Source organism: Chiloscyllium plagiosum, chromosome 1 (assembly GCF_004010195.1).
Source record: "Chiloscyllium plagiosum isolate BGI_BamShark_2017 chromosome 1, ASM401019v2, whole genome shotgun sequence".
Classification (NCBI taxonomy): domain Eukaryota; kingdom Metazoa; phylum Chordata; class Chondrichthyes; order Orectolobiformes; family Hemiscylliidae; genus Chiloscyllium; species Chiloscyllium plagiosum.
Genome location: NC_057710.1, coordinates 33433816 through 33447847, shown reverse-complemented (window position 1 = coordinate 33447847; position 14032 = coordinate 33433816). Strand labels below are relative to the sequence as shown.

At 40.2% G+C, this 14032-nt stretch overlaps 2 protein-coding genes across 4 annotated transcripts in view; both read left to right on the top strand.

Moving 5' to 3' along the window:
- LOC122564124 (zinc finger protein 501-like) overlaps window positions 1-7853 on the top strand; it is a 9424-nt gene extending 1571 nt beyond the window's left edge. For 2 of the 3 annotated variants that reach the window (XM_043718767.1, XM_043718926.1), the window contains exon 2: window positions 3609-7853. In XM_043718767.1, coding sequence (XP_043574702.1) covers window positions 3627-4820 — 1194 coding nt within the window. In that variant the 5' untranslated portion in view covers window positions 3609-3626 and the 3' untranslated portion in view covers window positions 4821-7853. Of the gene's footprint in view, window positions 1-3369; window positions 3462-3608 lie in introns of all 3 variants that reach the window. The other variant, XM_043718855.1, reaches the window with a different exon arrangement.
- Window positions 7854-11539: 3686 nt separating this feature from the next.
- The window catches only part of dym (dymeclin), a 543859-nt gene continuing 541366 nt past the window's right edge, over window positions 11540-14032 (top strand). The window contains exon 1 of the mRNA XM_043718287.1: window positions 11540-12140. The gene's annotated coding sequence lies outside the window, so the exon portion shown is untranslated. The remainder of the gene's footprint in view (window positions 12141-14032) is intronic.

Sequence of the window (14032 nt, the reverse complement as noted above, 5' to 3'; positions counted from 1 at the left end):
AAGTGCATAAGTCCTGCTAAAATTTGCTTTCCCAAAATGCTGCACCTCACATTTATCTCAATTAAACACCATCTGCCGCTTCTCAGCCCACTGAGAAGATCCTGTTGTGATCTAAGGTAACCTTCTTTGCTGTCCACTACACCTCCAATTTTGGTGCCATCTGCAAACTTGCTCACTGTACCTCTTATGCTCACATCCAAATCATTTACATAAATGACGAAATGTAGTGGACCCAGAACCGATCCTGTGACATTCCAAAGGTCACAGGCCTCCAGTCTGAAAAACAACCCTCCACCACCACCCTCTGTCTTCTGCCTTTGAGCCAGTTCTGTATCCTAATGGCTAGTTTTCCCTGTATTCCATGAGATCTAACCTTGCTAACAAGTCTCCCATGGGGAACCTTGTCGAATGCCTTACTGAAGTCCATATAGATCACATCTACCACTCTACCCTCATCAATCCTCTTTGTTACTTCTTCAAAAAACTCAATCAAGTTTGTGAGACATGATTTCCCACGCACAAAGCCATGCTGACTATCACTAATCATCCTTGCCTTTCCAAATACATGTTACATCCTGTCCTTTAGGATTCCCTCCAACAACTTGCCCACCACTGAGGTCAGGCTCACCGGTCTATTGTTCCCTAGCTTGTCTTTACTGCCCTTCTTAAACAGTGGCACCACGTTTGCCAACCTCCAGTCTTTCGGCACCTCACCTGTGACTATCGATGATCCAAATATCTCAGCAAGAGACTCACCAATCACTTCTCTAGCTTCCCACAGAGTTCTCGGGTACACCTGATTAGGTCCTGGGGATTTATCCACCTTTAACTATTTCAAGACATCCAGCACTTCATCCTCTGTAATCTGGACATTTTGCAAGATGTCACCATCTATTTCCCTACAGTCTATATCTTCGATATCCTTTTCCACAGTAAATACTGATGCAAAATATTAATTTAGTACCTCCCCCATTTTCTGTGGCTCCACACAAAGGCTGTCTTGCTGATCTTTGAGGGGTCCTATTCTCTCCCTAGTTACCCTTTGTCCTTAATATATTTGTAAGAACCCTTTGGATTCTCCTTAATTCTATTTGCCAACGCTATCTCATGTCCCCTTTTTGACCTCCTGATTTCCTCTTAACTACATTCCTACTGTCTTTATACTCTTCTCAGGATTCACTCGATCTATCCTGACATATGCTTCCCTCTTTTTCTTAACCAAACCCTCAATTTCTTTAGTCATCCAGCATTCCCTATACCTACCAGCCTTTCCTTTCACCCTGACAGGAATATACTTTCTCTGGATTCTCGTTATCTCATTTCTGAAGGCTTCCCATTTTCCAGCCATCCCTTTACCTGCGAACATGTGCCTCCAGTCAGCTTTTGAAAGCTCTTGCCTAGTACTGTCAAAATTGGTCTTTCTCCAATTTAGAACTTCAACTTTTAGATCTGGTCTATCCTTTTCTATCACGATTTTAAAACTAATAGAATTATGGTCGCTGGCCCCAAAGTGCTCCCCCACTGACACCTCACTCACCTGCCCTGCCTTATTTCCCAAGAGTAGGTCAAGTTTTGCACCTTCTCTAGTGGGTACATCCATGTACTGAATCAGAAAATTGTCTTGTACGCACTTAAGAAATTCCTCTCCATCCAAACCTTTAACACTATGGCAGTCCCAGTCGATGTTTGGAAAGTTAAAATCCCCTACCATAACTACCCTATTATTCTTAAAGATAGATGAGATCTCCTTACAAGTTTGTTTCTCAATTTCCCTCTGACTATTAGAGGGTCTATTATACAATCCCAATAAGGTAATCATCCCTTTCTTATTTCTCAGTTCCACCCAAATAACATCCCTGGATGTATTTCCGGGCCACTGTTTTTGTAACAAAATCCATGTAACAAGTACATGTGACAATAAATATAACATTGTGTCTAATAAATCTAATTGAATATTTCGAGGAGGTGACTTGGTATGTAGATGAGGGTAGGGCAGTTAATGTCTACATGGACATAATCCTCAGGTGCTACCTGACTGGCTGTCTTTTTCCAGCACCATGCTCTTCACTCTACATGGACATCACTTAAGCTTTTAGTAAGGTCTTTGACAGTCTAGTTAAGATGCTAAGAGCCCATCGAATCCAGGACAGTTTGTCTAATTTGAACCCAAAACATGCTCCCTACTTATCATCACCTGCTGCACTTGTATTAATTTAGGTAAATGTGATGTATTTTGGAAAGACAAATCGAGACAGGACTTCTACACTTACTGGTAGGGTCCTGGGGTCTCTTGCTGAACAAAGAGATATTGGGGTGCAGGGTCATAGTTCCTTGAAGGTGGAGTCACAGGTAGACAGTATAATGAAGAAGGCATTTAGTACACTTGCCATTATTAGTCATTGGATTGAGTAGAGAGTTGGGATGTAATTTGCAGCTTTACAGGACGTGGGTTAGGCCACTTTTGGAATACTGCATTCAGTTCTGGTCTCCCCCACTGTTGTTAAACTGGAAAGAGCGCTGAAGAGATAAAAATGTTAACAAGATTGGAGGGTTTGAGCTTTAGGGAGAGGCTATATAGGCTGGGACTGTTTTTCCTGAAGTGTTGGAAGCTGAGGGGTGATCTTGAGGAAGTTTATAAAATAAGGAGGGACATGGGTAGGGTGCATGGTCAAGGTCTTTTCCCCAGGGTAGGGGAATCCACAACTAGAGGGCAATGGTTTAAGGTGAGAGAAGAAAGGTGCCAAAGGGACGTAAGGGGCAACCTTTTCATACAGAGGGTGGTGTGTGTATAGAATGAGCTGCCAGAGGAGGTGGTGGAAGCACTTAAAAGGCATTGGGATGAGTGTGTGATTAGGAAGGCTTTAGAGAGAAATGGGCCAAATGCTAGTAACCGGGACTAGATAAATTTGGGATACCAGAATTGAATGCAGTATTCCAAAAGTGGTCTAACCAATGCCCTGTCCATCCATAATATGGCATCCCAACTCCTATGGGTGGCACAGTGGTTAGCACTGCTGCTTCACAGCGCCAGAGACCTGGGTTCAATTCCCGCCTTAGGCGACTCTCTATGTGGAGTTTGCACATTCTCCCCGTGTCTGCATGGGTTTCCTCTGGGTGCTCCGGTTTCCTCCCACAATCCAAAATGTGCAGGTTAGGTGAATTGGCCATGCTAAGTTGCCCGTAGTGAAGGGATAAATGTAGTGGCGGGTCGGCGTGGACTTGTTGGGCCGAAGGGCCTATTTCCACGCTGTAAGTAATCTAATCTAATCTAATCCTATAGTTTATGTACTAACCAATAAAGGCAAGAGTACCAAAAGTACACTGCATTCACTAAAGAAGTGTGGTGAATGGATATTTGATTTGTCACAGCATGGACGATGACTGTGCCCAAAGAAGGAATCTATTGAGGAGGAATGGGGGAGGAAGAAGGAAGGGAAAAGATCAATAGCAGAAAATAATTGGTATGTGAGACTTCCTCTCTGACTTCTCCCAATAATTGGGCAGCTGTCTTAACATACATTGATTGTGTTTCACTATAATATGTGGCGTGTAATAATTTAATTCCACTGTAACTTGTGGAAGACAATAATCGTGATCTCTTATTTTAGGAGATTCTGACAGTACCAATGGAGAACACACAAGAATCAGACTCTGCTCTTCAGTCAACTGAGATCTGCCAAAAGGGGCCCACATTGAATATTTCTAAAAGGCCTGAACGCCGTCAGCGTTCCCGAGATAGACTGAAGCTCTTTATCTGCTCTGAATGTGGTAAGAGCTTTAACAAATACTCGCACCTCAAATTGCACCTCTTGGTCCATACAGGAGAGAAACCTTTCAAATGTCGTGTCTGTGATAAGGAATTCAATCATCCATCCAGCCTTCGCAAGCATGAGATCACACACACGGGAGAGAAGCCATTCAAATGCTCCGACTGTGGAAAGAGTTTTAATGACTCATCAAATCTGTCTCGGCACAAACGCATTCATAGTGGTGAGAAACCATTTAAGTGTAACATGTGTGACAAAGGATTTACTTATTCTCACCATCTTGTATCACACCAACGCACACACACAGGAGAGAAGCCATTTCAATGCACAACATGTGGGAAAGAGTTCAGTCAATCATCCACACTGGTGATGCACAAACGAACTCATGCTGACAAGAGACCATATAAATGTGGAACATGCGGGAAGGGGTTTCAGTTGTCACGCCATTTGGTGGCTCACCGTCGCACACATGCAGGAGAGAAAGCATTCCTGCATGAGAAGGAGTTCAAGCAGGATTCTGGTTTAATGAAACATCAGCGGATTGATACAAAAGAGCTGCCATATAAATGTACCTTCTGCAGCAAAACGTTCCGTCAATCTCACAACCTAATGGTCCACAAGCGTGTACATATGGTCAAGAAGCCATATCAGATCTCCACACGCAGGCAGGAATTCAACCAGCAATCGTCCCACGTAAAGAATGACCATACGCACACAGAAGAGAAGCCATATTTATGTTCTGCTTGTGAAAAGAGGTTCAAGGGCTCCAGCATTTTGGTGACATATCACACCAACACAGATGACAGTTCTTGTCACTGTGTTGGATGTGGAAAGGTTTTCAAAAACTCATCCAATCTTATCCAGCAACAGGTTGCACTCAAAGAAGAGGACCACACAAACATACTAGGTGTGAGAAGGGCTTCAAGCGTACACGCAAATCACATGTGTGATGTATTGAGCCATCAGAATGTCCATGCAGGAGAGACTCCGTTCAAATATACAAGATGTAGGAAAGGCTGTAAAACTCCTCCATCTGTCACATCACCAGTGTAGCCACAGTTCCTGAGATCTTGTCCTCTTCTCTTTCTCTCTTCATTACACACAAGATAAAAAAAAGTTTTGGATAAAAACTTCAGCCCTTTAATCATTTCAATCTCCTATCCGTACTTTAAGCTTGATGGAATGCGTATTGCAGTGTGCCACTTGAAGGAGGTGCTGATGCACTACAATTTGTTGGCTAAGACAATTTTGAATACATCTGGTGGGTATCCATACTCGTATCAACACCTTTTTGGAACTTGCTTTCAAAGTGACATTTCAGAGCAGAACCTCTGGGACCAATTTAAGAATTTTATCAAGTGTAGAATCATTGCATCAGAATGTCAGTTAAAAATTGAGATTTTCTGATGTTTTCCAAGACATTGTCCAAATAAAGAACAATGTAATGGGCCCCAATTTGTTGCTCTATGGTATAGAGTTTAAAGCACGTGGAGTTCAGAAGGTGAGAGCTGACAGATATCCAGAAAAATTGTTAACTCAGTGGACAGACTTTTTTCATTGCAAAGACATTCACGGGTGGGCAGACATTTTTGTGTAAGATTTTCAGCATTGACCTGACATCACCATGTCCTGCTATATTTTCTGTCCAGATGGGATTGGGCTTCTGGACCATCTCTCACAGGCTTAAGGAAATTCAGCATCTTTGTTTTGAACATTTGGTTTTCATACAACAGCATTTATATGTTTATATTGGCAAACCAGTTAGAGATATGGATCCCAAGTCTGCCAATATCACATTCTTTAAATTCTTTTTTTCTGATTTCATTAATACCATTGAGAAATGCAGGAAAAGACATAGGAAAATACTGGAGATGACAGTTAGTCTTGGCAGAATCTTCATAAAGAAATGTCAGCAGATTGACCTCACATTTTGGTATCAATAAGCAATTGGAAAAATTGGACTGAAGGCGGCATAGAATGATTCCTGTGTGGTAAGCCTAACTCAACACCAATCAGGAGCCACTAATGACTAAAAAATGTTTTATGAAACTCAAAAATGTTCTCCCTTGAAATAAAGTAAGTTTAGAAAGCCATTTATGTGCTGTTCAATATATTTCTCACATTTTTAAAATTAATTCTTTTATAAGTTGAGGACATTGAAAAGCAAGCATTTTTCTGCCCGTTCCTAATTAGCATTGAACTTGCTTGACCATTTTGGAGGGCAGTTGAAAGTCAACCATATTCCTGGTCTGAGATCATATGTTGGTCAGAGTTGATATGGATGGTAGATTTCCCTCCCTAAAGGGACATCAGTGAACCAGACTGTCATAAATTGTTTCATGGTCACTATTATTACGACAAAATTTCAATTTCTGATTTTATAAGTTTAAATTAAATTCCATCAACTGCTGTGGTGGACTGTGAACTCAGGCCTCCAGGGTGATAGCCTAGACTTCTGGCTTGCTCATCCAGTGGCATCACCACTACTTTTCCACACTGTCACATTTTGCTGGATTTCTAATAATATTGAGAACAATTTAATTGTTTTCCTTCCCATTTACCCAAGTAGTCAAACTTGAGAAAACATTCAGTAATGAATATTTGAAAGATGGTGTTTCTTCAATGATGCATTGAATTTGTCCCAGGTCTAAGAGATTGAGTTTTGATAAAGAGCTAAACTCTGCTTTTGCCCTACAGGTGCTGCTAGATCTGCTGGTTTTGCTGTCAGAAATTAGCAATTTCTGCTTTTGCTGTCAGAAATTAGCTTGTTCATGATGCTGGAGATTTATGCATGCGTGGAACTGGAGAAGGGCTGTTATTCCAGTTTCTTTGGCATCACCTTCTCTACAAGCTCAGAATTGATGTCAAAACAGAAAATACTGGAAATACTCAGCAGGTCTAGTAGCATCTGTGGAGAGAGGAACAGAGTAAACATTCCAAGTTAATGAGCCTTCATCGGGCCTGGCAAAAGTTAGAAATGTAACCATTTTTAAGCATATGAAACAGGAGAGAATGGGGAAAAAGGGAAGGTCTGTGATAGTATGCAAGATGAAGGAGATTAAGTGATCAGAATTGGTATTGCAAAGCCAAAAATTAGGCAAAGAAGCAAAACCTGTCTAGAGAAGATGTGAATATGAACCACACGAGATAAATAAAACGATAAAAGGAAACAAAATATGGGCCAGGTTTAGCCTATTTCCAACATTTTGTTTTTATTTCAGGTTTCCGATATCCATTTTTCTTTGTTTCAAATTAGAAATTGTTGCTTTGCAGTATTGAACATAGAATCAGTACAGAAGGAAATTGTTCAGCCTCTGTCATGCCTCTGTTGATACTCTGGAAGAGCAATCCTGGTTAAACTCAATTTCCTGCTTTTTGTCTGTAATTTTGTAAGTTCCTCAGCCCTCAAATACATTCAACCCATTTTTAAGATTATTAATGGTGTCAGCTTCCACCCTTTTTCAGGTAGAATTACAGATCCTCATAATTCTTGAGTGGGAGGGGGGGACTGTTGCAAGGAGTATAATCTTAACTCTTCCAATCTCTGAATATAAACAAAGTCCTTTATCCTTTTTAATGCCCTTGTAAATGTCCACTGCACCCTTTCTAAATTGATTAGTAATTCTTCACAGTGCTGTAACTGATGTTACTACACCAGTGGTTTATAAAGTATAAGCATGATTTATTTGCATTTACTTTCTATATCTTCATAAATAATCCAAGTAACCCATATGCTTTTTTAACCATTTTATGAAGCTGTTCCACCACCTCAACCTTTTTTGTTATTTGATCAAAGAATTTAACCATAACCAAGGGAATCAAACTTAATGTGAAAATTCCGTGCTGACCCTCTGACTTGATAAATTTGTTTTATTCATGCTAATAATTTTCGATAATTACAGATGTTAGTGATTGGCTTCTAGTTTCCTGGTTTATCCGTCTTCCTCCATTTCCGTAGTTGTGTAATATTAGTAACATACTACGGTGACACTATTTATGTATCCAGTGGAAATTGAAAGACTGTGACCAGTACTTCTGCCACTTCCACCTTGGTTTCTTTCAGCAGACTAGCATGCATTCCAGCTGCACAAAGTGATTTTCCAGCTGCACAAAGTGATTTACCAACTTTGTACTTTTAGTATATCTTCTCTATTACTATCCAGAACATCCATAATCTCATCTGTTGCATACAATAAAAAAAGTAGATAGTTCATTTATATCTTCAAAGGTGCAAATCCAAGGGGGTACTCATAGACGAAAAAGGGGTCCTGGACTACAAATATAAATTGGTAAGAATTACACCTCGGGTTAGGAAGACCATTACAGTATTAAGCCAAGTGCCTGGCTTTATTACAGGATGAAGGAGAAAGTGAGGTCTGCAGATGCTGGAGATCAAAGTTGAGACTTTATTGCTGGAACAGCACAGCAGGTCAGGCAGCATCCAGGGAACAGGAGATTCGACGTTTCGGGCACAGGCCCTTCACATTCCTGAAGAAGGGCCTGTGCCCGAAACGTCGAATCTCCTGTTCCCTGGATGCTGCCTGACCTGCTGTGCTGTTCCAGCAATAAAGTCTCAACTTATTACAGGATGAATAAAACTGAAAAATAGGAAGATCTGCTAAATCTGTATCTAACCCCGGTTGTATTACACTTAAGTGTGCCGTTTCAGTCACCAATTTAGAAAAGAGATATAACACATTGGAGAAGGTGTAGGGAAGGTTTTAAAGGATGATATATGTAGTTATATATGAAAAGAATGTCAGATTGGTCTCTTTAAAAAGAAGGCACAAGGGTGGTCTAATGAAGGTGTTAAGAATGTTGAAAGTTTTGATAATGGATCAGTGATTAGTACTGCTGCCTCACTGCACCACGGACCCAGGTTCGATTCCATTCTTGGGTGACAGTCTGTGTGGGTTTCCTCTGAGTGCTCCAGTTTCCCCCCTCAGTCCAAAGATGTGGAGGTGCTGGTGAGATCACCTGATGAAGGAGCAGCACTTGTGATTTCAAATAAACCTGTTGGACTATAACCTAGTGTCATGTACCTTCTAACACAGTCCAAAGAAGTGCAGGTAAGGTCGATTGGCTATGCTAAATTGCCCATAGTATCGAGGGATGTGCAAAGGTACATGGCTTAACCATGGGAAATGCAGAGCTACAGGGATAGGGCAGGGGGTGTGTCTGGGTGTTCTGCTCTTTGGAGGGTTGGTGTGGATTTGATGGGCTGAATGGCCTGCCTCCACACTAGGGATTCTATAAAAATGAGATAGAGCATTACTAGAGATAATCAATACCAGATAATTGTGAAAAAATAACAGGAATTTCAGAAGGTACATCTGAAGTGGGGTGAGAATGTGTAACTATTATGGGAAATGGTTGAAGGAAATAGAAAAAAATGTATTTAATGGGAAGCTTGATAAGCATACACGGGAGAAGCAAATTGAGATGACTGCAATAATTGTGAGGTGGGGAAAGATGAGAGGAGACTCCAATGGGATAAATGCCAGCATAGACTTGTTGGACCAAATAGCCTGTTTCAATGCCATATTTCCAATGTAATTTCACTATTCACTTGTTGATTTTCATTTGTATCGTTTTTCCAGCTTTATCTTCAGCTCAATGCCTTTCCAATTTGAGTGCACTAAACTGCAGCAATGTTGCACTTGCCATTGCAGGAGACATTTTAAGTCTAATAAGAACTTATAGACATATTCATGTAAGATACCTGTTAAAATGTTTTTCAGTATTTTGACAGGTGAAAACCTAATGACTCCTTTCAAAAAGAACTTTTTGAAAGATAGGAGACCTTGGACGAAAAGTCACAGACATTGTTGGGATTTTATTCGACAGAGTAGCTCCCACAATATGAAAAAATGAAATAGGGGACCTTTATCAGAGACACTCACTTGTTAATATGCAGAAAGTTTTGAGCTTGCACGTGGCCTGGCCATACTAATTATACTGCCCACCAAATGCAGCTTTATTAGAATGCTAATACTTGGAGGAGACTTCAGACCAAGTTGTAGTCTACTTGGTCACATATTTAGTAAAGTTTTGATAGGTTGGTACTTTGATGGATTGAAAGGATGACATCAAAGATTAATCATCTGCAGTAAACAAAATGTACACTTCTACTTGTGTGTAGGATGGGCATGGAACAATTCCTGTCTGAAGATTTTCAAGCTGATTTCCTTTATCAGTGATGTGTTTATGTAAGCTCCAAGAAATAAACATAGTGTTATATATCCACTCTTGAAAACATCTATTGTATTGCTTATTTCTAATTAGGAAAGTCCAAAGGAGACATATAGCCCAAATATGTAAGTCATGCTATTTGTAGGATAGAGAGAAAAATATTTATTTCATGTTTAAATAAACCTATCAACAACAGCTAAATGTACAGCCAAATTTTACATACTGCTGAGGCAAGTTTACTTACTGACATCCATCCTATTTTCTAATTCGTTTATGCTGGAAAAACAGATATCAGAGACAAATTTGGCTTGAAAGGGTCTAACTTTATTTTAAAATTATGGAGGTTAGTTATTGACCATTACACGGTGGCCAGTGTACTTGCCAGAATAAATCATCATTAAAATAGGGAATAAAATGAACTATAGTGCTCTGTGCAAAATATTTAAAGCCCTCTATTCCTTTTATCCCAGCAATGTATTTACAGACTTCAAGACTTCAGTGAAGATTTGTTGTTAACAGACCAAGGCGTTTTGCTCAGGTTGGCACAATTGCAGCCAGTTTCCTTCTACTAAATTTTTGTTGCATTCATTGGATATTTTGACTGGCATCTCACCTTAGATCAGAAATCACACGACACCAGCTTACAGTTTTTTTTTAAATCACAAGCTTTTGGAACACTGCTCCTTTGTCAGGTAAAGTGAAGGAAGGTGCATGGACACAAAATATATAGATGGAGAGCTAATAGCAGATAATTAAGATTGTCAATAGATAACTACAAATAGCGTGAGTAGTGTCAACAGCTGAATAACAAGTGAAGGGATGACCTATGAACTGATTAAAGCAGAGGGATAATTACAAATAATCAAAAATAAGATCGTGCTATATTTATCTGTAAAACTAAACTCACTATACTTGAAATTCAGAGCAAACGAGAATTGCCTGAACCCACTTTCCAGAAAACTTTCAGAATTTCTTAACTTCAGAATGATAATCCTATTTCTAATCTTTATTGTGCATTCACACTAACTGACTGATTTCTAGATTCTGCCACATCTTTGGACTTATTACCAGACAACAGAGATTGCTATCTATTTTTCAATGTGCTAAACTACTAATCCCCATCTATTTACTTCATTGAACATAGGAACATAGAATGCCATCTAGCACCTCAAACCAACTCTGCCATTCAATAAGATCATGGCTGATCTGTGGGGCCTAACTCCACATGGTGCTTTGGGCCTAAATCCCTGATAACCTTGCTTGATAAGAATTTGCCTATCTCTGACTTAAATTTAACATTTGAATCAGCATTGACCACTATTTGAGGGAAGAGAGTTCCAGACCTCCACTAATCTTTGCATGTATAAGTGATTTCTTAATGGCCTGCCCTAATTCTTAAGACTATGTCCCTGGTCCTAGAATCTTCAACCAGTTGACATCTACCATGTCTTTCCCTGTTAATATCCTGAAAACCTTAATTAGATCACCCCTTAGCCTTTTAAATTTATAGAGAATAAAGGCCTAATTCGTCTAATCTCTCCTCATAACTTAATCTCTGAAGTCCAGTTATCATCCTTGTAAACCTGCATTGAATTCCTTCCAGAACCAAAACATCCTTCCTAAGATGTGGTATCCATATCTGCTCACAGTACTTTAAGTGGAGTCTAATTAATCATAAAACTGCATTTTAAAAGCACACAGGTCTCTAGACTGCTCACCAAACTCTCAAAACAATTCTAGAACTGAAACTAAACCATTCCTCCCTCTTTGTAACAAAATATAAATTCAAGTTATACCTTATTCCTGAACCCTCCACAAAGAAAGATGAGAAGATATCTTCAAATATATTCATTTTTAATTGCAATTTATTCAATTGTTCCCACAGACAATTTTGGGCTAATGCGCGATTTGGCTCTAACATCACTGAAGTATTTTCGAGACTGCTTACCTCTGTTGGCAATGTAACAATTCCAGTGGGGATCTGTTCGTGTATCTCGTTCCGTACATACGCCAACTGTGCCGATCTGCGCATGTGTGACGTCGGTGCCTGTCTTTGTTGTCTTCATGCTGTTCTGCACATGCGCCACTGTCTGTGCAGTTCTGTTCATGCGCAACTTTTGCACTAGTCTTCGTGCTGTACTGTGCATGTGCTAATGTCAGCTGGCGAGCTTCCTAAGAGAGGTACTGTACAGAAAGCAACTTTCTTGCATTATTTAAATGTACTGTGTTAAATTTACTTTTGTTTCATTAATAACTATGACTCCGACCTTCATTCAGGCTGTTTGGGTGATTTTTGAGCGATCATGAATGATATTTTTTGCTGGTCAGCCTCTAACCCCACTTTTCCCATAGGCCCCTTATTTCTATTAAGCAAGCTTTCACTGGAATTCAACTATGACGTTATAGGATAACTACCTGTATTTTAAGTAGATTTTGCTCCAGCAATAACACGTATTTACATCAAATATTCAGGAGGTTGACATACAAATCATATTCTCCATACTCATTTTGATCTTGAGATTTATTCTCCTCAATAATTGCTTCTCATCCTGCTACAGAACTGATTTCAAAACTGAATTGTCATAGCATTAAACTAAAGAAACAGTCTCAGATTCTTCATTTGAAAAGTTTGATAAGAAAGCAAGAAGATTATGGTCCCCTACAAATGAAACTCTGCAGAGTTGTTGGATAACATAGACTTTAAAACCTTATAGAGAAAACACCAAATTCAGTCTAATTTTCAACAATTGGGCATTTTTACTGGCAAAAAATTAATTTTAACTGTTAACATCCTTGGAGTTATTGACCAGAAACAACTGCATTCACCAAATTGAGGGTGGCACGGTGGCTCAGTGGTTAGCACTGCTGCCTCACAGCGCCAGGGACCCGGATTCGATTCCCACCTTGGGCGACTGTGTGGAGTTTGCACATTCTCCCTGTGTCTGTGTGGGTTTCCTCCCACAATCCAAAGATGTGCAGGTCAGGTGAATTGGCCATGCTAAATTGTCCATAATGTTCAGGGATGTGTAGACTAGGTTCATTAGTCAGGGGTAAGTATTGGGTAGGGGAATGAGTCTGGGTGGGTTACTCTTCGGAGGGTCGGTGTGGACTTGTTGGGCCATAGGGTCTGTTTCCATACTAGGGAATCTAATCTAAGTAAAGGGAGCGACTACAACAACGGGTTAAAGGATAGGAATACTGCAGTGAGTAACTCACTTCTGACTCCTCAAAGCCTGTCCAGTATCTACAAGGCACAAGTCAGGACTGTGATGGAATACTCCCCACTTGCCAGGATGAGTGCAGCTCAACCAACACAGTCTATGTCATCTGACTCAGAGGAGGAGGAATGTAGTGATTGTAATGAGATCAGCAAGGTGGACTTCAAAATATGAGTTCCCTGATTGGACTTGATTAACAGCCCCAAACTAGAAGCCCTGGCTGATAAATAAAAACAGGAGTGTCAAACATTGTGTTCACTCTGAAAGAGCTGGATCAGTGTCAAGGACTCTCCACATGTAAACAAAGGGTGACTTGGTGACAGCATACTAGCCTCTGTGGAGTTATTTCAGTTACTAGCTGCTTTGTCTCACAGATTGTTCCTGTTTCTCATCTTTGCAGTTTAGTTTTCTAGTTCTTCTAATCTCTGCATCTGTAGTATCAGGAGACATTAAAAAGCAATAACGTGACATTCTGGATACTGGAAATACTGGGAATAGGGCCCCTCAAATATCAGCAAGGCAGCATTTGTGTGGAGCTGCAGAAAATGGGGGAGATACTAAATGAGTATTTTGCATCAGTATTTACTGTGGAAAAGGATATGGAAGATATAGACTGTTGGGAAATAGATGGTGACATCTTGCAAAATGTCCATATTACAGAGGAGGAAGTGCTGGGTGTCTTGAAACGGGTAAAGGTGGATAAATCCCCAGGACCGGATCAGGTGTACCCGAGAACTCTGTGGGAAGCTAGAGAAGTGATTGCTGGGCCTCTTGCTGAGATATTTGTATCATCGATAGTCACAGGTGAGCTGCCGTAAGACTGAAGGTTGGCAAACATGGTGCCACTGTTTAAGA